General features: G+C 37.4%; 1 protein-coding gene across 4 annotated transcripts in view; it reads right to left on the reverse strand.

Moving 5' to 3' along the window:
• DROSHA (drosha ribonuclease III) overlaps positions 1-24,873 on the reverse strand; it is a 70,525-nt gene that overhangs the window by 24,160 nt on the left and 21,492 nt on the right. For all 4 annotated transcript variants that reach the window (XM_026082352.1, XM_026082350.1, XM_026082351.1 and 1 more), the window contains 9 exons: positions 23,821-23,895; positions 20,259-20,428; positions 15,405-15,529; positions 11,850-11,949; positions 8,644-8,751; positions 5,517-5,624; positions 2,878-3,016; positions 2,133-2,193; positions 21-80 (listed from right to left, as the gene is read on the reverse strand). In XM_026082352.1, the coding sequence (XP_025938137.1) occupies positions 21-80; positions 2,133-2,193; positions 2,878-3,016; positions 5,517-5,624; positions 8,644-8,751; positions 11,850-11,949; positions 15,405-15,529; positions 20,259-20,428; positions 23,821-23,895 (946 nt within the window). The remainder of the gene's footprint in view (positions 1-20; positions 81-2,132; positions 2,194-2,877; positions 3,017-5,516; positions 5,625-8,643; positions 8,752-11,849; positions 11,950-15,404; positions 15,530-20,258; positions 20,429-23,820; positions 23,896-24,873) is intronic.

The raw sequence follows: 24,873 nt of genomic DNA on the forward strand, positions 1-24,873 counted from the left end.
TTGAAGAATTCCACATTTACCTTGTTAAAAACTCCACCACAGCATCTCCCAGAAATTCTAAACGCTCATTGTGATTGATCCTGGAAAAGGGATTTTAAGATTTACTTTCAGTTAAATAATACATGCTGGTTATTTGCACAATGCAGTTAAAACAGAACAAGTTTGACTTGCTTGGTAATCAGACTGGAATACCTGTTCTTGCAGCTTCCCCCGTTCTCTCTGGGGCACATCCTTTCTGAAATACAGTAATGACTACGCGAATCATGAAGCTCGGGACTGACACTGCAGTCTTTGAAATTTTCATATATTCTGCTCTGAGCTATTGTCAGAACTTAACAAATGGAGAGAGGAAACAGTACTGTTGATTGGCATTGTGCAATGGACTACTGAGACTGAGTTTCTTTGTGCCTTGGGGCACCAGGTGATTTGAAGTAAATGACCATCTTTCTTGTGTGTGCCACACGGGGGTGGGGATGGGGGGTACATAGAGAACATCAGCACCTGCAGGGTGTGATAACTCTGCAGTAGATCTGTTGGTATGTCAGAGCTACATGGAACAAGTACTTTTATTTTTCATAGCACCTTTAAAATAGCATGCAGAAACRCACTATACCCTTTCTCTGTAATTTCCTTTGAGCTCAAAAGAAAAATTACTAGAGAACAAGATGCATTCAAAGATGCTCTAAAGTTAGTAGAATCTTATTTTCCCTGTGTTTTCCTTTTCATAGCCCCTATTGTTTTTTCTTCTAAGAATGTTCCTGATTTTCTTTTGTTTTGCATAAAGTTTCTTTTTCTCCAAACTCTCTGCCTGCTTATTTAACAAATGAATAACAGGACACAGCAGCTGAAGAAACAATGGGAGTTGAATTATGTCATAGAATATATAAAAATTTCTCCTCTACATCTTGAAGCATGTAAGTAGTACCATTTTGACTTCACACATGTGACAGCAACAGAATCCAGGCCATAGCTACAGGAATTTTTTTATCCAGTAGATCCTTCTCAAGTGGTTGACAGCTTTGATTGCAATTCGCACTCCCCTAGTAATCGTCTAGTTTGTCTAACTTCTGAAATAGCAGGCCTTCGTCTATGGGCTGAAAGAATTCAAGTACCTTTGCTGTGTAGAACAAGAAAGTGTGAGCAATTCTGTAACTCCTCTTTGTAGAGGCATAGCGGGAAACACAGATCTCTCAGAAGCAGAATTTTATATTTTTGTATTATTTTGTGAGAATTAACACAATTCAGCCTTATCTCACATTGTCTTAAGAGAGCTGAAATAAGCCTTGACGCTGACCCTCAAAGAAGAGGGCACAATATAGCTGAAACAGCATTTGGGGAACGCTACGACAATCATTTGTTCAGAATTCAACCTCTCCCGCTCCCCAGCTTCCTCCGAAGTGATGACTCTTTCAAAAGGTCCAGTTACAGCACTAGTTAACTAACGTATGCTCTACCCTCTAGTTCATGCATTTAGCAGATTTCACATACAGCTGTTTCTTGTATTAGTCCTGTGAGCTATTTTATTCATTTTGGCTAAATGGGGTGTCTGTTTGTGTCTATAAAACACATCTTAAAAATTACTGATTTGCACACAACTCTTAGTGGTCAGTCAAGGATTATTACATTTAAACATCAGCCTTTTGTCTCCAGCTGTTTATGCATACGTCTTCAAATTAGACCAGTACATCTTTCAAGCCCACGTTCAGTATCACATTCATGTTAACATGGTGCCATGCTAGGAAGGTACTGTGAGGGAAGGTGATGGAGAATCCAATCTATAACAGTGGTAACAATAATAACAAATCTTATTTTTCATTCTGCAGAAAGTAAAAGGTAGCCTTTTAGTCTTCCTCATTTCAGGGTACCCAAGTAGAAATGGTAGAATTATCTGTTAAAAGCTTCCTCAGGTGTTTCCTGCAGGCACAACCAAACATTTACCATGTGACTGCAAAAGCACACTTTCAGAAAATAAAAGGCAATTCAGAATGACCTTCCATTTCAACTATTTGCCAAAGTTGTTGCTGACAATAAGTTGGTTGATTTTATTAAACCGCTCCCTCTGCAAATTTTTCCTACTTGCAAACAAACCATACAACATGCTATACAAACCTAGAGTCTATTATTTTCATTACCTGGAAGGAGCTGGATCATCCTGTCCCAAACGGGACATAATATTTATCAAGGTGTTTATCCCTACAAATATAAACAATGCACAGTTAAATAAACAACCACTAATTCAGTCTGAATGGGTTTAGAAAATAATTACTTAACATGTTACTTTGTAATTGCTATAGACAAGATCATTCTGTTATTTACAGGGTTTACTTATAGCAGGTATAATCCTCACAGACGCTCTCTGCCTAACTGACAGCCTTCCCATTACAAGCTGCTTTTGTATTTTTGCGTTCAGAGAGCCAGATAAAAATATCACCTTTGCATGAAAAAGACATTCCAAACATTACACAAATAATAAAGAATTTACATCACTACAGCCGAATATACTTCTAAGGGGTAAGGAGTATTCTGCAGCAGACAGACCACATATTTTCATGTTAATAAGACTTCAGCATTTTTACAATATATCCTCCAGTATACTCACCATGTTGAACAGCAAATTATAAAAAAAATTGCCAAAAATCAAATAACATAAAAACTCTAATTTATTATCCATGCTTCTTGTCAGCTATTCGCTTACTGACTAATTTGCAAAAGCCAGTTATTTAGAAAGAYCTCACTGTTGTCTGTGTATAACCTTTGAAATCCTCCATTAAAATGATACCTCAGAAGAATAAAGGCCAGTGAAACAATAACGAACAGTAGTTTTTCATACTGATTAAGCGTGAGGTGTGAGAAAATGGTAGCGGCGTAACTGCATACCTTTTTTTCTCATGTGCATATGGTGAACTTTTCTATCTCCATACTTTGGCTGTCTAATCCCACAGTTGGATAAGGAATTTCTGGCATGGTCCGGATTCATTCCAAAGTTTAAGTGATGGCTTGGATGAGTCATGGCAAGCTATAATGTAGCACATACAAAGACAAAAAAAGTCTTAGATGTATTTTTGCAAAGGYAGAAAAAAGCTTAGAGTGGTAGCTAATAACTTATTTTTTACTTTGCAGAAAAGCTACAAAGTGATGTCGTCAGTTAGTAACTTGGTTCCAGCAATTTAAATGTAGAATGTACTATTTCAGATCTCAGGAAGAAGCAACATTTATGCCCAATCATGGCTTTAACTAATTAACTTTCAACATTTTTTTAAAAGAAATAAATTAGTTTTGAAGAAAAAAAGCATGAACTGTCAATTCACCCTAGAGGTTTTGCTTACCATCTTTGCTGAGTTAATTTAAATACAACCATGTTTGCTTATTTAAACATATATTCTTTTTAATACTGCAGCATGAATATTCATATTAAAAATATGGACAAATAAAGAGTGTCTCAACTGTTCACATACTTGATTGAGGTTATTTATATATCAGTAAAAATTTCCTACTTCAGAAAAAGACAACAATAAACAAGCATATTACGTCCGACACGGTTATTCACAGCAGAGTTCTTCCTCACGTGACTATATGGTACCCCTCTTCAAATGAAAGTGTACAGCAATGGAAGGATTGGTCTTTTGTTTTACATTTGTACAATCTAGCATTATCAAAAGCTTACTTCTCTATTGCTGGCACTATAAAAACAGCAGGAAAGAACAGAACTAGCTACCTTTTATAACTCCATCCTGCAAACTCATGCATTTTCTCTTCCATCACACATACACACTTAAAAACAGGATATATGTATAAACGTATGTGTACACACACTTTATATTTAAATAAGAGATACACTGGTAATCTCAATATCTGAGGTTTGGAACATTAATTCTGCAAATGTACAGGACAGGCACTGAGGGTTGCAAGCAAAGAAATGCCAACAGCTCTCCGCAGTCGTCATTCAAACAGTGGCTGTGGCGTGCCAAAAGCAAGACTTGTAGAAAAGTTTGTTTTAATTGCTGAGAGAATAAAATGACATTCAATCAACAATAAGAACTTTCTTCAAATCCTTTTTAGTTCTTCACTAATATTAATGTTTGTCATAATTGTACATTCTCAACTTCTGCTCCATCTGAAATAGATGACACACTACATCTTGTCAGAATGGTTAAATTAGCACAGCCCTTTGAAAAAAAGCAAACATGATGAAACAGACAAAAAATCAATGCAAAATTATATATCTGATATTGCCTATGCATAATTATGTGACCGGGGCTATATAAATTATATTTAAAGTTCTCTCTCTTCCAGCACAAGTTACTAGGTTTTAAACAAATAAGCATAGGGATCAAGCATCAAAAAGTACATTTGTTCTAACTAATCATTAATCTGACTAATTCTGCCAAACTTGATTTTTAGCTTTCTCCCCCTTCGGACTGCAATTTGTGTTTTGGTTTATGTGTTTGGTCTCACCACTTTGAAGATTTCTGTGATTGTATTTTTATCTTTCATATTAAAGACGAGGCTGCCTGCCAACAACCAAACCCTAAAAAATGCTCAATGTTTAATGCAATTTTCAGTAGGACAAGCCCTGAAAACCAGCTTAAGGAAAACAGAGAAACTATGAGAAAAGATTATTTCTCAGCAAGCCTCGACTTTCTTAACACAAAATATTTTGGGAATGAAGCCTCATCCACATATACAAACTGCATTTTTTGAAGTTAGGGAAAATTTACCTATCCAAGCCCCATCCCCAGTCAGGGGAGAGAGACTGGCTCTTTTGGGGGAGATAAGGAACAGAAGTCAGTTGCCCATCAGTAACTTTGGAAGAAATGTAAGGGGAAGGGGCCACCTGTGCCTAGAGTTAGTCTTCTGGAGCCAAACAATTCCAAAAATGCACTTCCATAAATGACTGGTCATGTAACACAGATGGATTTAAAACAAACAAGAAACTCTTCTCTCCAGTTCTTGACCCTTGTTTGTAAATGTGAACATGTTTTCATGTTCTTGTAGAAAGCAAGAGTTGCACAGAAGTTCACAAATTCCGAGCAGAAGTTTGCAAATTCCTTTGCACTAGCTATAAACACAAAGTAAAAAGGCAGCACTTAAGTTATTCTTTTTTGGAACAACAAACTACAAAAGGAAGAAACAAGACATGTGGACTCATATGCAGAAAAACACTGTATTCTTCACAAATATCTAATAAAAGAACCAAGTAGGAAATAATGAATAATGTACCTGCCAATCTTTTCAGTAAGTCTATTTTTGTCTTTCTACACGTTACAGGCAAATCCAGACCTACCATTGAGAAAATATAAGTGTGCCTACTTGCACAATCAGATGTCTAATTTATTTAATAGACTCTTGGGTCAACTGCAACTTTTGAAAGATCTGCAATGCAAATAATCAGGCATTTTCAAGTTATAGCATAGCAGCTCATTTCTATGAAATTGTATAGCAAGCAGGACTATAAACAAACTCAATAATTTTAGGAAGATAAAACAGCAAGTCATTTTTTTTTTTGCACCTCTTACCTGCAGCAAGCACCTATCTCGAAAAGTGTAGCCTATCAATTTGTCCAAATGCATCAGACACTGATGGTAGCGAATATGGTGGGTGAGGACAGGAAGCATCATTGCATGCTAAAAAAAAAAAAAAAAAAAAAAAAAAAAAAAAAAAAAACAGAAGGGAACTGCAATAAGGAAAAGCGTTCAATTTCAGTGTACAGATGACTCGCAGACTAAGCTATAAACACAAACACATTCTATTTGTTGTAACACTGAACGCTACTCTGTTTTGGTTTAAATGAGAGAAAAAAAAAAATCCTAGCTTTCCACTCCTCATCAGCCAAACATTTAATTAAATTAGATTTTATCCATCTGCATAAACACTGCAGGGAAACAAAACAAAACAAAGCAAAGAAACCAGTCTGTTATTGAGCTATTTTGAATGTGGTAAAGAGATGTCTGGAAAGATCAAGATCAGTAAGGTCAAGATTCAACAAGCCGTGACTGAAAATGACACTAGCTGCTTGGACCTTCCTATTTAATACCCTGCAGTTTTAGGCTAGTACCAAAAAAATTCATTACTTCATTGGGTGACTCTACTTCCCTGTCTGTATGGTCCACTGCAGAGGCCCCTAGGAAACAAAAACAGTCCTCAGGCAAATTTTAATATTGTTTATACTTAGCAACCAACACACGTGGCCCTAAGATTGAGAATCTGGAATACAAAGTTTTCGATTTTACCAGCTGTGGTACAGTGAATGAGGAATTGATATTTCCCTGGGAGGCACGCAGAAAGTCTTTAATTTGACTCTTGCAGTTATGTCGACAAAGTGCTGCTTTCATGGCGCTAAATACTCAGTTGATTCAATTAATGTATGTCATGTTGGATTATAGCTATTTGATGTTTCTGATGCTTTATTTATCTCTTTATAAGAGACTGTAAAATAACACACTTTAAAAATTGTATTGCAATGAAGAATGACTAGTGATCAAAAACAGTTTCTCCTGAAACCATACAGCAACAGGCCACAGGAGTTGTCCCCTAACCTTGGTACCTGAATCTGGTTATAAATATATTAGTCATTTTATTTTTTATATATAATTTTAACTGTGTTGCATACTCTTTTCCTGCTACAGCTGATGGCACAAGGCGATGGACTCTCCCAGTCTGCCCCCGGCTCTCCAGCAGTGCCACCGTCCCCAAGGCTCGTGGGAGACGGCTGCTTCTTCAGAGCTGCCAGCATGACTGCCAAGGCAGTCGCTCCCCAACCTGAAGCTACCGAAAGAGCCAGGCAAGCTGAAATATTTTGAAATGCATCATTTCTCTCCTAACCCAGAGAGCTAGCACAGCTGCTGCGGGCACACTGGAAGCAATACAGGCAGCAATGAGCAGGGCTGGGGGTGGTATCATCTCCATGGGGCCCAACCCTGCCAGGCTGCATAGCTAACTGCTGCCCAGTTYAGTGGCATAAAAGAAATGCACTTCACCTACTAGATAATTTTAAATAAGTCTGACAGAATAGAGCCATTTTCAATTTTCAGAACACTTCGCTCACCCTTTTTCCTTCCCCTTCGAGTGGTTCAGTTTGGAAACCATGAGGACTAGCGTTATTACTGCTGTACGGAACAGGGAGCAACTCTGAAATATTAGAGCGCTTCAGTGGCTTAAGAGTTTCAATCTTTTAAACTGCAATGCTTCTAAAAGTTAAAACAAACCAATAATTTTAAATCACTGCACTTTAGCTCTGCCCACAGAATTGATTTACATGTATTTAGTGTTAGTATTCTTTAATCTAGGAAAAACAGGTAACAGCAATAGTAATCTTTCATTTTACAGATACACAGTTTGCCTACTCTTGACCTCTCAAAGAAATCAAATCAAATGACTTTCATATCAGAACAGACTGATTTAGATGTTATGGCTGTAGATGTGCACAAAAAAAGTGAAATAGCTGATTGCTCTTTGGTGTTTGCTGTTCTTCAACAGCAAACAAGAACATCCAATGAGACATTAAAATATAAATCATAGAAGGTATTATGAATAACACACAGAACTGTTTCAAAGCTCCTAAACAACAAATTTACACTGTTGACTTAACCTGTAAAAATAGATAGTTTACCACAAAAATGAGAAAAGGACTGTAAGTTTCCTCAGCTACATGAGAAGATGATGTTCCATTATTCTTTCTTCGACTTCACAAGCAATAATAGAATCAAAAGAAATGTTTTAGAGAGAAGGAAAAAAAATTTAGTTATTGGTATTTCTCTCCTGTTAGAATTTCTCCTTCGGCTTTACCAAGGTTCCAAGACAACAACATGGTTTCTAACTATACCTTTTCCAAGCCACCTCCTATGTTTACATTTCATACTGTTAAGTTAATTAMATTTTGAGCATTTAATTCTTAATTAACTTCTCCAAAACAACACCTAAAATATGACCTAATTATACTGCTGGTTTTGCTATTGTATTTACTTGATCTTTGCTAATAAATACATTATTATATAAAAACTGTACTTATTTTTATCATATCTGCTTAACCCTTTTGTTTGTAATCAAAAAGTTTGTGGCTGTTATCTGCCTTGGAATAGGATCCTGCAGAGATTTGTACCTTGGAAATGTCATGCATTTGAAACATTAAAGTACTTGAAAGATGCCTTTGTACTGAGAAACAATGTTTTATAACCAAAAGTTAGGAACCTTTTTCTTTTGAATACAAAGACTAGCCTTTACGCTTCCCTTAAAAAAAWATATATATATAAAAATTTCAAAATGGAAAAATATCTAAAATAAAAATATCCAAAACTCACCCAGTCAATGGAAGAAGAAGCCCTAGAAGTTCAACATTAGACTCAGATTTTGGCTGATATAAGTCAAGGCTACTGCATCTCAAACCTCCAGCCCCAAACCGCCCATTCCTGGCTACCCCTTTTTTTGGTAATTGACCAGTTGGCGAGCCGGTGCAAGGAACTAGAAAACTAAACCTAAAACACAGCTTTCTTCTGTGGCTACAGTGGTTCCCCAAATACACAGATCACATTGAGGCAAAGGTATTAATTTCCAGTGGTCGGTTCTTCAGTCAAGAATCACCCTTACAAGAGGTAAGCGGCAGTTACCGACAAAGAAAACGCATCAGCCGACTCTCGGTTTAGTCACCTGGCAGACGTCAGAGCGAATCCCGGTTTTCCAGAAGCCCTGGCTGCTCAGCTCCACAGTCACCTCACGTCTCATCGTGTTCTTCTGCCGGATCTTCTGCAGCGCTTCCTAGACAGGGAGAGAACAGGGCGCCGTGAGGAACCTGCTACAACTAAGCGGTGTTAAACCACACAGGAGGGTGCTCACAATATCTGTTCAAGGTTCACTTTTGGGGAACAGTTAAGACTAGCTCAAATCTTTTCACCGCCAGTCACAAGACCGTGGTGGATGTTTAGTATGGCACTGACAGCAGGGGATTTTGGTAGACACAGAGGAGAGCAAAAGGTGACTAATTACAGTTTCTGTTGCAAATGACAAAACAAGTCAATCCTACTTTTACCTCCAGTATGATACGTATGCAAGTAAGTTAAGATCCTTACTATGAAAGCTCCCTCCTTACCCCTATGTGCAAAACAGCCTCTTCATTCAAGTCTGTCTCTGTGAGTATTTCTGGTTTGAAGTATTCAGCAGGAATAAGGAATTCAACAGACAAAATAAAATAAAGCCTTTATAATGTGATCCCAGCTACTTGGTAATAGGTCCTGTTCACCACTGTCAGTGCCCCCAGTCTGCAAAAGGAGTCAGCATTCACCAGTTCTGGAGCCTACATCACAAAATCTACTCATATTATTCCAAATAAAATATTAAAATATTTAAAGGTCTGTTTTGCCTTGATCACAGGAAGTTTCATGTTTTGCACACAGCTTACTAGTCTCTATAAATTATGGCAAGGACATTAAGGACATTAAGCTCCTCTACCTAAGCATTTTTAAAAATTATTTTCTATTAAAAAAAAAAAAAAGAAAGAAAAAGAGAGAGAGAGTGTGAAAGGAAAACAGCTAAAATAAGTCACCTACAGATCAGACCTCCTGGCCTGATTTTAGGTTTCAATACTGCAAAGCTCTGGAGTAGCAAGCTCCCCCACACCTCATGCAACAACAGTAAAGACTCCCTCAGCATTTTTCCTTCTTCAGAAAAAGAAACTTTCCAAAGCTACAGCCTGCCTTCTCTCTCCCTCTCCTTTTCACTATAGGGCACGTGTTAAAAGCAGTCTGTTCTCAGCTCCCAAACCGAAGCCTGTGAGCAACACTGGGCAGCACTGGGCTCTGTTTTCTTTTCTGCTAGGACTCCCAGGATGGTGTCAAGAGAGATCTATCCAGATGTAGATTCATCAGACCTATTTCTAGGCACTCTACCGAAGTGTCTAAGGTAGGACGCTAGCTAGCCCAGGCTCCTTTTATATTCAATGAAGGCGGATAAACTGCTTCAAAAAACGTATCTCTTCACTGACTTCAAAGTGAGCCTTAGGGTATCAGGTTCCCAATTTATGCACCTCCTGTAAGTGCTCAGAGTTAGGTTAGAGGAATAAAGCCTTGAGACATGACTCTGTTGCAGATATCATATGATCACATAGGAACGAATGACCGATGGCAGAGGGAACAGAGATGTTTATGACACTGCACCCCTTATGCATTGTCCAAAACTTGCATTTGGAGACTGTGCCATTGGGTGTTTTCTGAGACAGGTGCTCGTGTTTGCTAGACCTGCCTGTAGTTGCAGGTTAACTGGCTCAGGAACACTCCAGTATTACTCATAAAGTATAATTCATAATCGTGAAAAGCCCACGTGCCAGTCAGGTGCACCCTATAGCTCCTGCTAAGTTACTGACACCTCCAGTGTCACAGTGCATAGGTCATCCTTACATAAAGCTTTTACTTCAGTCCTATACATCTCTCTGATGGCAGGCAATTAGTTGAGAAACCCATCATCCTAGATAATACAGTCTAGGAACAAAAGTCAGAGCACTACAGTAAGTGATAAATACCAAAGGAACATTTTATTTTTTGCAAAAAAACCCAATACCCTCCTACACCCAATCCACTACAATTTTACAAATAAGTCATCCATTAGCCACTAATGAAGAGATGTTCATAACAACGGCCTTCCTTTCAACTTGATCTCTGACCGTGGAAAGCTGTAGCAAAGATATAAAAATACTCCTTTAGGGACAAAATCAATTTCTCCTTAAAATAAATGGTGGCACAGGTAAGTTTCAGCACTGTGGTTCTTCCCATTTACAAGGAAGAAAACTGACAGGTTCGGACTTATTTAATACTGGCATAAATAAATTGCTAATTAAGCCCCTTGCTCAGGCAACAGCACACTATGCTTTACAGTAATAATAAAATCAGGCGAACTGTCAAATATATCGAACATCTACTGCAACCACAGCTACAGAACTAGCAAACTGGGGAAAACTCAAAAAAGCACCAGGCTTTGCAATAAATAAATAAATACAACACCACTTCATTAAATTTATTCTGTACTAATGAAGCTCCTTCCTCCTCTATTTATCCTTTACATAAGTTGTCCAATTAAGAGTGCCTGGTAGACATGCTACCAGACAAATGCAAAGTTTCAGTCCAAGATGTTAGAAGATGGATATCTTAGAGCAGGTTGTGTTAGTCTCTATTTAGGTGACTTTATTTCCTAATTTTAATTTCCTATTGGTTGAGCATCTGCACTTGGGAATTGCTTACTGCTCATCACTTTGGGGAAAAAAGAATGACAGACCAATTTTAACAAACACCTCACTTCTCATTAAAGAGTACTAAAAATAAAAGCTACCAGATGATATCAACTGTTTTTAAAAAATCTTTTTCTAGCAAAACTCCCAAACTTCACCTTACATATATTTAAGAGTTATGTTGTTTCTGTCTATCACTCAAAGATCTTAAAGAATTTCCCTAAGACTGCCTAATAAATCACAGTTTAAAAGCATGCACAAGTGTGGCAGGTTTTTTTTTCTCAAAAGAGAAATGTTTAAAATTATGAGCCACTTAAAAGAATTGTCTGAAATGAAAAGTTCTTGTCTATGCTAATTCCTGGAACCATTAATGGCAATGGCTATAAAGAAGTCATGGTCCTACAATGATCATTTCTATAACTGGGTAAAAAAAAAACCTTGTGGTAATGTGAGAGTGGAGAAAAGCAAAAAAATTCTGTTCACTAACAGGCAAGGATAAAAATAAAATCAGTGTAACAGCTTGAAAAGAAAATCTTTTGTGAAGGATTTCAATTGTTTCCATAAAAAGGGCAGTCATAAAACTTTATTCTATTCTGAATTATTGTGCTCAATTAATTGTTTATAGGAAAGCTCACTGTACCTCTCTTTGCGATAATTTCTGTTTATCAGCTTGTTTGACTTTGGGACTGTTGGCCAGCAGGTGACGCAGCTTCACGTAACTCTTCCAAAGCTTTTGGTATCTGAAGGACAATAAGAGAAAATATTTTCATGAATACAACAAAAACCTCTTGCAGCTTGGCCGCATGAGCATCTCAGCTGCCAATAATGTATTTACATGCACACAGATGTTCTACAGGCATCTTTTCGCACCACAGAAATCTCAAAGCATTTTCCAAGAGAGGTCGCAGTGTCACTGCAGCTGCCCCAGAGGTGTGGGCACAGCAGCAGAGAGGAGGTGCGAGGCTGCGATGGCAGAGTTCAGAGCAGACCCCAGGTCTTCCAGGCACCCACCTGCCCTTGCCAACAGGTCACCCCCACGCACTGAAAACACTTGGCCGCAGTGCAACACAGCTCAGTTCAGACATTGCAAAAGTCTGAGAAAAGCACTTTTTCAAGCTTCTCCAAGAAGTTCACCTATCACTCATTGAACAGAAATGGTAACTTTTCCAAGCAGCGTCTGTCCTACATTGGCTGAAACATTTCAGTGAAGCACAAGGAGAAAAGCTCTATAAGCCAGATGCACTGTACAGTCATTCTGTGAACAGAGAAATAACAAAGTTTGAATCCCTATGGATTCGTGCTGAATGCAGTCTGCAAGTAAAGCTTTTGTGGCAGTTAGGGTATATGCAAGGCTTCTGTTTTTCCTCTTGCTGTAACTGTCTACCTATTTCATACTTTGGGGGTGTCTAATTGCATGTGACCTGAAATGACTGAACTTTCCCCTCACTGGAAGTCCCTCTGTGATGCAACACCCACTTTCACAAAACTTCTAAGCCCTTACTCCATTCGTAGCCCACCATTGCATTTGGCTCCAATTGACTAATAGGTTCAAGAGTTGTTACGGGAGGACTGATCAAGAGAGTCACGGCATGAACCTTGGTCCCTCAGGAAACAAGAGAATCATCTCTGCACAGCTTTTCAAGAAAACCCACAAAAAAACAGACTTCTAATGGGAAGCAGGGAATTTGGGGGTGGAGGGAAGAAGTATTTTATTTTCTTTTATATTTACATTATAAAGAGATACTCCTTAGCACCATCTTAGAACAGTGGTTTTAGTGTGAAGTTGCCACATTAGTGACAACCCATTAAATGGAGCAGCAGCTATTTCATTATTTCATAATCTTTCCAGGACCCCACATTCTCACACACACATGCACGCGCGCACACAAACACACATGTCTTTTCTTATTGGCATTTTCTCATAGCTATTTCTGCACATCATTCTTGAACGTGTACTCTTTGTCTCTAGAGATTTTGGTGTCTTTTGAGTTTATAAACACATCTGAAATGGACAATCCATAGATTGCTGTTATGTCTGTTCTCTGCACTTCTGCMAGCTGCAGAATAGCTTTTTGTAGCACTTCCATTTCTGATGAATCCCCATCCAAAGAAGAAAAATGTGATAACCAGCAAATCAGCCAAGCAGAAAAACAGAAGCCATGAGGAAGTTTCAGCCCCAAAAAAGAGAAGCAGGGACTATGAAGTTCAATATAGATTTTGCTACTGGTACTAATATGGATGGAACCAATTCTGTTATTGCAGTGAAGACTGAAGAATGATAAACAGACAACAAAAACAAAAATAGTGTATTAGAACCTCATCAAGAAAAGAAACACTAGACAAATATCTTTTCTGGAAACTATGTATTTCACATATACATCAGAGTTAAGCCTGAGATTTATGATGGCACCACAGAGATCTTCCACAAAAACTACTCTGTTACTTCAATAAAAGAAGCACATCTAAATTCCCTATGCAGCTTTGGGGAAAAAAAAAAAATTATCAAAATTTTAAATAAAGTTAAAAATAAAAAATGTAAGAAGAATAATCTTTGCATTTTTATACGGCCTTATATGTAAAATACTACAACTTCACAAATATTAAGAAATTTAGCATCAAAACAGAGGTAGGGATGTATTTTCTTATATTCTTTTGTCTAATTATTCTCCCTTTGTGGATAAGAAAAATAAAGTCATGCCCAAAGTGAAAAAGAAAATGTACTGTTATTTGCATAAGCACTCACCTTTCCTATTTCCCAATCCTGTAACTTACCTGCCACTAACATGTAAATTTAAATTCACATACAAGCTTCTTCCCCATTCTTAACCTATCAAAGGTAATTCAGAGAGGCTGAAAGTGTGCAGAATTTAGTAAAATCAGTATCACTGAGTTTGAAGCCTTTCAGGCCAAGAAGGTGCAGTTTTCTCTAAATGAAAAAGAGAGCTCCTACATACATCCTTGACAACCACAGCGAGGTAAAAATTTGCTGATGATATAAAATTATTCAGGATAGTAAATTGAAAATTCACTGCAAAGAATTGTAGAACATTATAATAACACGTGAGTGACTGGACCACAAAACGGCAGATGAAATTCAACGTCATTAAATGACWCTGGAGAAAAATGCAAGAGGAAAAAAAACACCCTTAATTATGCATGCACAGAGAGGGGATGTGTATTTCTGTTATCATTTAGAAAAGAGACCTCTGAATCATTGGGAGAGCTCCCTGAAAATATCAGAAATTATTAGGAAAAGGACTCATGAACAAAAMCCCCCAACAATCTCTATTATGTCACTATATAAATCCATGGTGAAGCAGTATCTTCTCTTCTGCCTGAAATTCTGGTTCTCTCACCACTCCTTGCCTATGTTCCTCCCCATCCTCCCCATCTCTATAAGGACAGAAAAGGTATAGAGAAAAGTGTCAGTGATGGAACAGTTTCCAAGCAAGAGATAGTAAATGGACTTGGTCCCTCAAGTCATAAAAAGAAACAACTAAGAAGGATATGACAGAGGGCACAGAAGCATGAATGGCATGAAGAAAGCAAATAGGAAATGGCTATATTATTCATGATTAGATATAAGACCTGAAGAGCACCTAATAAAATGATCAAGTAGCAGCCCTGAAATAAATGAAAGTTCCTTTTCATATAATGCACAATAGTTATGGGGAAGTGATTATCTGCAATCTTCTGACTGTCAGTAGCATAAATAGGTTCAAACAGTGATTTGAGAAATTCAGGGAAGAAAGGTCCATTCATGGCAGTTAAATAAAATGACGTAATAAATCCTCTAGATCTGAAGTCCACATGCTACAGAGCTCTGGAGTCTGGGGAAGTGTTTTTTTTGCCTTACCTGTTATACCATTCTCCTCTTAAAAATCCATCGCTGGTCACTGAGAGAAACAACATGGAGCTAGAAGAATCTCTAGTTTGACCTAGAAGAGCTATTCTCAGGTAGAGAAATTTAATATTGTTTGTGTGTGCATATTCACTTCAGAAAACTGAAGTTTACAAAGGAAAATCCTGAATTTAACCAGTAAAAGAAATTATACCTCATATTCTCTAATTTACAAAAGCCACAAGCACTAAGCTTTTCATCAGACTCAATAAGCACATACACAAGCCCTGTGTAAGCCACAAATGACAACAGTAATGAGTTTCCGAACAAAAGATTGAAGGAAAAGCATCTTACTGAGGATCTCCAGCATAACTGAGTTGAGCAGGTCGTATCCCAAAGTGGACAATAATGGGGAAAGTAATTACATCAGGATTGAACTGCTCGCGGTCCAGTTGGTCAATACGAACTGAGCTGGGTTTCTAGGAGGAAAACAAAATTCACCTAATTAACAGCAGTTCCATGGAAAATGTATTGTCTCTAGCCCATACTGTCCAGAAACCAAGCAGCAGCAAAACTCCAAGCTTAATAAAATAAACATAAAACTTATCACTTATACTATATTAATATTTGGCAAATAGCAATGACTGGATCAAAGTTAATTGATCTGGCTTTCTCAGCAAAAAAAGTCAGTCTTTTTATTTTCATTTTACATGTCAGGAAATTTGTGGTTTGCTTTTTTCTGAGAACTTAAAGCAGCTTTCCCTTGATCAAACATCACACTGGAAATAAAATCAGGAGTAGCATTCTGGCACTCAAGCTCCCACATATCCGAGTGGTTCACTAGGATCAGGTTACCTCTCTAATTTTAGTTCTGTTCCCGATTTCCATCGTAAGTGAAGCCCTTATTAGACCCATTCAATCACACAGACTAAATGGCATTAAACCTGTTGTGCCACCTTAGAAAAGGCTCCTAGGCTGATGTGCATAAGGAGGAATACAGTCTTGTATAATGAGGAAGAYTTTTGTTCTTTTTATACTTCAAAACAAAAGTTCTTTTTATAGTTAAAAGGACAGTGTAGAAGGAGGCAACTTTCACTTCACCTCTAAAAATGCAGAAAAGAGTAATTACACATCACTGCCGAAGACCTGCTGCTAGCAGAGTTCTTGTTTGCTTACTGAACATRTTTAAAAACTCGGTTGAAGGTGCACAGTTTGTCTCCAAGCAAATATTTTCTCCATTACCTTGCAAGCTGCTTTGTTATGTACCTGCTTACTCCTCACCGTGCAATCAGCTGGATGAAGCCAATGTTTTCTGCTTCTCTAAAGTTTCAGAAAAAGGGCATTACTTTTGGTTACCTGCACCTCAAAACTGTCAATTCAGCATTGAAAATTTCTCAAAGATGAGTTTCAGAATTTCTTACAGAACCCTAAGAAATGGCTCTCACCATTCTTCTAACAAAACAACACAAACCATGTCAAGAGCAAAGCTTTAATCCTTCAAATCACCTTTGTAGAAYTGTTTACAGAAATAATTTTCTGCATGGATAAATGAAGCCAATTTTGGAAGGAAAGGTAAACCTCCTCAGGTGGCCAAACTACTCATCTACTGTTGAAAAACTTATCTAAAACTTTGACTTTTCAGATAGAGAAATATTTTCAAAGGGGAAAAAGGCTTATCAACTTCCCTTTTGACAGGGTGACAAAAGATAAAGTTTCATCTACCCAACTGATTAAAGAATAATCCAAGATTCAGTTTGCTCATGCAAGCTAGTGGAAAAAAAGAATAGTTTTTTCCACACAGTGCTTCCCATAAAAAAGGAATGGGACAGCAAATTCTAATAAAAAACATGGGGAGAATCTGCAGCAGACAGGATGTTGTTCTCTAAACCAGAACTTAAAGTCAGGAAAACTTAAGTTCATCTGTTTTCGTGGTTTTTGCACAAAGCCAAAACTTGAAGTTTTTATTATCTTCACAGAAGTCATTTGCTGTTTCTCCCATCCCTTAACATTAGAAATGAAGAAATTTTTACACCTGATTTAAAAAAAAGAAAAAATACACACACACACACAAGCCTGCCTTGCTATGCAACAACAATCCCTCTGAGAACAAAGAAGGTAAAATCTGATTAACAGGATATAAAACAATCATTACCCTCCATATATTGATTACAATCAATATATTAAAGAAATACAACCAACATTTTTCTATTCAAATGCTCCACATTTTAGACACCTAAATAGAAGTAATCTGAACCTCAAAAGTGGGAAATGGAGAGGAGCCTTCAATACACCTAGCAAGGTCTGTGCGAAATGTGGGGGGGCTCAGCGTCACTTAAAACTAGACCCTTTTTGTTTATTTAGATGGCACTGCCTTTGTGTTTTGTCCTTCTGTTACGCAGCTCTTAACAAATGCTTAACAAGAAGCAGGACAAAAGATCTCCTTGTTAAAGATTTATCACAGTTGTTCATTYGCTGAAGGTTATGAGAGAGGTTCAACTATGCTATGCTTTAGTTTTTAGTACAGTGAAGACAAGCTTCATCTCTGTGGTGTTTCTGAAGGTTAAATGAGTAAATGAATGAAATTGAGCCTAGATAGCATCATACACAAACATACAGTATAAACTATGTACCAGCAGAGAGGATACAAACAAATTAAATGCTATTCTTTCAGATTTTTATCCCTCTCTTCTTTTAAAAGTGCTGTGAGAGATCATCTAACAAGCGCAAACTATCAGAATCTTGCTTTTAACATCTCACCCAGAACAAGGAAATTCTAATGGAGCGGAGGCCCAGTATCTTTGTTTCCTACTCCAAATCTCATCAGTCAAGGCTTTGCTCATAAAAGAAGGCACAGTGGGACTGCATGYGGATGTAGTACAAAAGTGTGTTAAAATATATGAATATACATGTGTGTGTGCCTGTATATATATGTGTGTGTGTATATATCTATCTATCTATATATGTACTAATAGAAAAAGCAGCAGCATTTTAGAAAGAGTGACATATTAAAAAAAGATTAAAATCTGTTAACCTTTAAATCTGTTCCAAAACAAAGTTTCAGAGAACTAACAGAATACCATGAACATATTAAACTATTTTAAATAATGTTGAACTATTGTTAGTTGTTTAAGTAAATGAGATTTATATGCCTGTCTATTTTTTCCTTTCTCCATTCTGTATATGTACACCTCACATTTTAAAATAATGCAATACATATAGAAAAACTGGATCTGTTCTCAGAAGGAATTATTTTTGAAGTGGTATTGCGGAGGAAAGCAGCAAAATAAAATTTAGTGTTTTACTTCATTGTGTCAAGTAGATAAATTGAATTGAAGAGCTGTCATCTTACAGAACAGTTTCACACTGTCTCTATAATAGAACTGTTTCATCTTATAACATGTGGTAAAATGCACAGAAAATACTTTCATACTCTATTTCTCACTTACTTTTATACTCAACAAAACATGCTGCAATCAACTGAAAAAATCCATAGACTATAAAAAAAAAAAAATCATTACAACCTTCTTGAGAGAAAAAACATCCTCTAAGGACRGCATTATAACATGACCATTTTTCAAAGTGCTGCAAATTTCTTTTACGCTTATATATTTTTATATCCACACACATCTCTAAAAATTTTGTATTGTAGAATGCTAAGTTTGGTAAAAATCACACAAAATCCCACAATTAACACTAGCAGTCACAAACTGCATTGCTTTGTGCATAAAGACATTTACAGGCCTTTCAGTCACGTAAAAAAGGAGCATATATGCTAAGATATAYAAAAATAACAAAAAAGACCACGTTTTTAGTGGCAGAAATCAGCATAGCTTCAGCAAAACCAGTAAAGCTATGTCAGTGTATATCATCTGGATGCTGATAACCGGTACACTACCTTGTGCCTTGTATGGGACTCCATGGAGGCCATAGGGAACGTTAAGCTAGGCAGTTAAGACTGTCTAACAATTTCTGTTATGAAACTCTGATTTAACACTCAGTTTTAACCACCTCAAGGAAAGTTTTCCATACTGAGAGTTCCCATGTATTGGTGTTCCCAGAGATAGGTTTATTTTCCCTTTTGGTGCAGAAAGCTTCATCCAGAAGGAAAATACTTAGAATGAAATCAAGGAAAAAAAAAAAAAATTAGCCTGGCAAGTTCTGATTAGCTTATAAAGTAATTTACTAAATGTAATGCTGCCATAGTTAAAAACAAGGGCTTGAAAAATATATCTAGGCAGTTACCCTGGCTGCAATTTGGAGACAGGTTTTTCAGTGAGCAAACTATATTTCCCTTTAGGAATGATTCTAAGTTACAGATCTGCAGGAGAGTTGAGAGATTGTGCAATGAGCAAGGAAGGAAAATGAAGTCAGAAAGAAAAGTCTTACAACTGAGAAAGCTGGATGGCAGTCTATAATATGAAGTCCAAAATATGCCTCTACTACCGAGATGCCATCTTTGTGATCCTGACCAAATCACATAAACAAAACCCTGCAGTTCTTAGTGGATACCATTTATTCTTGTGCTCATTTCTAGAGTGTGACATTCAGAAAAATTGATTAAATTTGCATAAATACTGGAGTGGAAAGGAGCTGTGTTCTAAGAACATATGCTTTAAAATACTAACTGTTCCAAAAATAATAAGGCCATACGGGTTTCAAGTTTGGCACTGAAAATTAATGAATGCATTTATTAATGCACATGAAATTCTTTGGTATGAGTGAGAGCAGCACAGGAACAAGTGAAAAAACACATAGGCAGAAAAGATCTTTTACTTATTCAGGGCAGAATCTGGGTAGAGCAGATTAAATAGAGCTGGGGTTCAAAAGAGGAAGATGAAAGAAAAGTGAAAATAATTACTAATTCTCTGAACCTGCATCACAGAAAACAGAATGTGATCATGCAGATAAAGACTGTCACAAAAAAATACGAAAGCAGAGGGGCAAACTAAGGTTTCACATAATTAAAATATAGCTATTCCGTTTCATGTGGACATTGAAACAGTGCTCATCTGAAAACCTTTCCTTCAGTAAGGCAGCAGAAGGTGCAAATCTTGCCAAGGTTGGAACCAGTCAATTCACTTTCCCTATTGCAAACTGCAACTGTCATTGGTCATCTTTTCCACTTACAATTCAGCCCATAGGAGACTCTCTGAAACAAGACATGCATGGGTCATTGGACTGTTCATAAATCAGAATTATTTGCTCTACCATGCCAGGGCTGGTAACGATCATCCCTTTGCATTCCTCTGCGTATTTCTGCCATTCCAGTTCTTCCCACTGAAGCATGTTGGCAATCTCCTCTTCAGGCACCAGAGCTTTATTGCATCGTAACAAATAGAGAAGAATCTGATGCATTGACAGGACTTCTTTCCCTCCATCTTAAAAAAAAAAAGAAGAAGAAAAAAAAATAAAATCACATTTCAGATATTTGCTCCTAAAGTATTAGCAAAAGAGAAAATAAGCAAAACAAATAAAATATTCAGATGAGCGAAATAAAATGCAAAATGCTTAAGCGACTTGACAAATAAAAAGGCAAATGTTTTACTGATGAATAGTGCACACGCATAAACACTTCTTTGATAAACTGGAAGCAATAATGGTAATGGTAGCAAAAATAACAGTTTCATCATACTGCAAAGCTGAAGTTTCCAACTTGCCTGAATAATTTTAAAACGAGCAGGCAGAACAATAAGTTACACTGTCCGTTATGTCTTCCTTTTCACACTTTTATCACTCCTTTTACAAGAATAGTTAAAAAGCCTTTTAGGCATTTATGTGGCTTTTTTAAGGAACACTCAAAAATTTTACGGGACACTTCTGGGTGAATGCAGTAAGTTATCTCTGCATTTTAAACTCATTTGTAGTGCTTATACGCTGTACCTGCAGMAACGAAGACTAAAGAGTCTCATGCCCTCTTCTGTCACTAAATCAAGGAAGCACATATGAAGACTGCTAAATACTTCTGAGACCCCAGGAAACACGCACAGCAAAGGCTGCTTGTTGTGAAGGAAAAYGGTATAATAAACACCCTACTAGCTCCAGGCAGCCAGTTACAGATTCAAAGACGAATACAGCAAAGATGAATGAGTGATGGTCTTGACAGACCACCACTCAGAAGACACTGACTACTCAAATTCAGTATGTCAGCTCATATGAGACAGACATGCTACTATGGCACTTTAATTTTGACACAAACCTCTCAGACGTCCTCCTTAAGTAAAAGGRACTTAATCCATAGACATTGGAGGCATCTTCAAGATTCATGTCCACAGAAGCACAAACATTGATTTCCCTTCCCTAGGGAGCAGAAGCAATCTGGTCCTGCCACTGAGTATACTCTCCCTATCACTACACACACAAAAAAGAATCGAGAAAAAAAACATAGGTAAAGCCTAAAAACGATACTGGGGAAGAATACACAACACAGGGAATGTGGTATTAGGCACATATAAAAAGCCTCTTTGAACTGCTGCATCACAGCAGCGCTGCTTAAGATGATCTCCTCTGCAACGTACATGAAGGGATATGCACTTCTCCTACTCTATTTGGGATTACAGCACTACAGTATAGAAAAGATGAAGAGGAACGATATAAGTTGGTCTAGCAACCACTTAGAACAATTAGCGTGATTTAAATTCCAAGGGGGAAATCTAAAACAAGGAAAATATATTCCAAACAAGAATTGAGAGAGAAAATACTTCTGAAAATCTATAGAGGCAGAGAGCGAGCCATACTGGTCACTTGAAGAGCAAAACAGTTTTTAAAATTGGAAAGTTAATCTTAGAATTAAAGAGACACTCAAGTTTAGAAGATTTTTGTTGGCACTTTTGCCAACTACTAGTTTATATCGTTCAGCAAGAGAGAGTCCATGTCCAGCAACCAATAAAAAAGTACGTGTAAAGTTACTTACTCAAGACTGCCAGGAGAGGACAGGTTGCTATAGACAGTTGTGCTAAACAGTAGTTCAGAGACCTGACCTTGCCTGGGTCAAAACACACTGCATCTGTGAAATCCAACGGTTTTCTCTAGTCTCTTACGCTCCAATATATTGATCATCATAAAAAGCCAAGGAGGGGGAGGAGGGAAGGAGGGAAACAATAAGGCAACTATTCTGTGTGCTCTGTATCTTTGGTACTCAGCAAACCTGATACAATTAGCTCAAAGCTCAGAGCTACCCCAATGTCCGCGCCTGTAAGTAACCCACACAGAAATTCTGACATCACGAAGCTGGGTTTCTTTAGACTATGTGAGAAAAATAAGAAAGAAAAGTAGAGGGGATGGGAAATCAGGAATTCATTTCCATCTTTAAGGAGGCACTTGATGGATGTGTGGGCTTCTGTTGCACTAATATATCTTCTTTGAAAAAAATACAGATAAATAATCTTCTGTAAACATACCTGAAGGAAATAGATTTCCACTCTCTGGAAATTAATAATCTCTATGGACATCTCAGAAAATAAATTATCTAAACCGCAAACTTCGTTTAAAAAGTATTTATCATAAAGATGCTAAAGAGAACATGGAGAAACAACAAGAAAAAGCCATTTTTGCTAAGAGCTAGAGGGCTGGGAACCTCAAATAGGAAGCACATAGGAGTACAAGGACAGAGACTTATCTCCCCCATCAATAAGCAATCCAACAGTGCAGAAAGAGCTGACTTCTAAACTAAAAAAAAACAAATCAGAACATAAAAACCCCAAACCAACAGGAAAACACCCTCAAGCTACACAATCCACGCAGGTCAAACTTGTTTTCATTTTGTGACGAGGTCAAGTTAATCAGCCACATGTGGCTTGATGGCTTATTWTGTAAATTGCTTCAGCAGAACTGAATCAATGTTTGCTAACAAGCCTCAGAGCTCTGCTTCTGATTGAATAGTGTTGCGAATCCAGGAACAACAATTAGAAATATAGTCATCTAGCCATCGGTACTCTCCACAGTAGCTAGCCAAACCTCATTTAGCTACGGCTATAATTAATATTCCAACTAAGTTTCAAAGCCCAGAGCAGAGAGAATCTCCAGGCCACAGTCCTCTTGATGAAGATTTGCACTGCATCTCAGCTGCGCCCTCAGTCCAACAGCTGAACACATCCTCCTGCACACCCAACCCTTTGGAACAATCACCGGCAGGACTTCAGCAGGACACATTTTCAGTGGAGCCATTGACATTTATATCAACTGAAAGTCTGTCTTAGTATCTTAGGATGTGTTAAATGCCTGTATAAGCTGATCGCTCAAAATGAGCATAACTCTTCACATTGAAGCTTGTCCTTGGCTGGTAGGCTAGGGTTGAATAGCACTGAAATGGTGCTTTTCTATCTTTCACTGTGTGCTACAATGTCTAAGCTTACATTAAGATAAAAAAATTAACAATCAGAACAACTTGCGCTCAGGGGTGCTGACCCTCAAAACTGCGTATCGAAAAATCTTAATATAATCACGACACGCACCTCGAAGAGCGGTGGGGACATGAAACTCACTGTTTCATATGTGACAGCAGAAAATGACACTCCTCAAATGCCACAGCTCCACTGCAGGACAGGGCAAGAATGACCCATCACTGCCTGCAAAAGCCACATGACAGACCAGCTGGCCCAAGAACTGGCCTGCCTATCCACACCCTACTTCTCGCAGTTCTAAGCAAAACAGTCATTATATGAGGGAGTGTTTTAGGAATTCAGATGGAATCACCATACTGCTACACCGACTGAATAAGCTTTTTCTTTTATTAAGTTGTCATTTTCATAAAGCTACATAATACAATCATTACCTGGAAGAAATCTCACAAATCGCGGCATGAAATGAAATCTGGGACAGCAAGTAGAATCGTTTTCAAGCGAAGGACCTTGAATACAAAAAATTACAGAAAATTTAGGAACAGCAATGTATTTGCAAAAGAATGGGGGGAAAAAAAAAGACAGAAACCCTGCCCAAGATAAAATCAGTAGAGTGATAAATTTTATAAGGCTTAAGTTTCAGACAGAAAAGTGGCAAAATGCAACGCAGAAAGGAATAGAGTAACAGCTTCTAATGAGAGCTTCCACATGGACAATTTCAAAGGAAACTGAAATAGCCTCAAAAAAAAAAAAAAATCAAACAAAAACACAGTTCTATTTAAAAGGGTGATAGAGAAAAGAAAAAAATCTGTTTATATAATCAATGCACTTAAAAGTCTGACTAGAACATAAATATAGACATAAGCACAAACACTGGTATTTTGATTAATCTCTCCCAATTAACAGCTTTTTGTTATAATAATGAACAGAGATAACAGTGAAACGTCCCCAGTGCTACTTTGTGTTTTTCCTTTCTGATTTCATTACCCAAAGCTTTGTATGAAAACAAAAATCAAAACAGTATGTAACTGGTATAAAAAAGAAAGTGCAAAAAAACCCAGTGATATGAAACAAAATTAACACTAGAATACATTTAGTATCAAATCAAAGAAAGCTACACAAAATATATGACACTTGTATGCTCTTCTGTTTAACAAGTACAAAACACATCTCCATAGACAAAGTTAAGATACCAAAACACACCTACAGATTCTGAAAAGAAATTCCTTTGAAATTTTCTTGGTTTTCTCTTAGACCAAGGAAAGGCTCATCTTTAAAATTCTCCTTTGTTACAGTCTTCCCAGGAAGATATATTTTCATTTTGCCAAGTTGTAAACATTCAGCTATAATCATAACTTACCCCTGTATGGTGTCTATATGACACTTTCTTAAGTTGACTGTAGAGAAATACAACTGAACAGGGCAGGGACCCTGGTGACAAAGGATACAGAGAAGGCAGAACTACTGAATGCTGCCTTTGCTTCAGT

Source organism: Apteryx rowi, unplaced genomic scaffold, assembly GCF_003343035.1.
Source record: "Apteryx rowi isolate R43461 unplaced genomic scaffold, aptRow1 scaffold_573, whole genome shotgun sequence".
NCBI classification, from domain to species: Eukaryota; Metazoa; Chordata; class Aves; order Apterygiformes; family Apterygidae; genus Apteryx; species Apteryx rowi.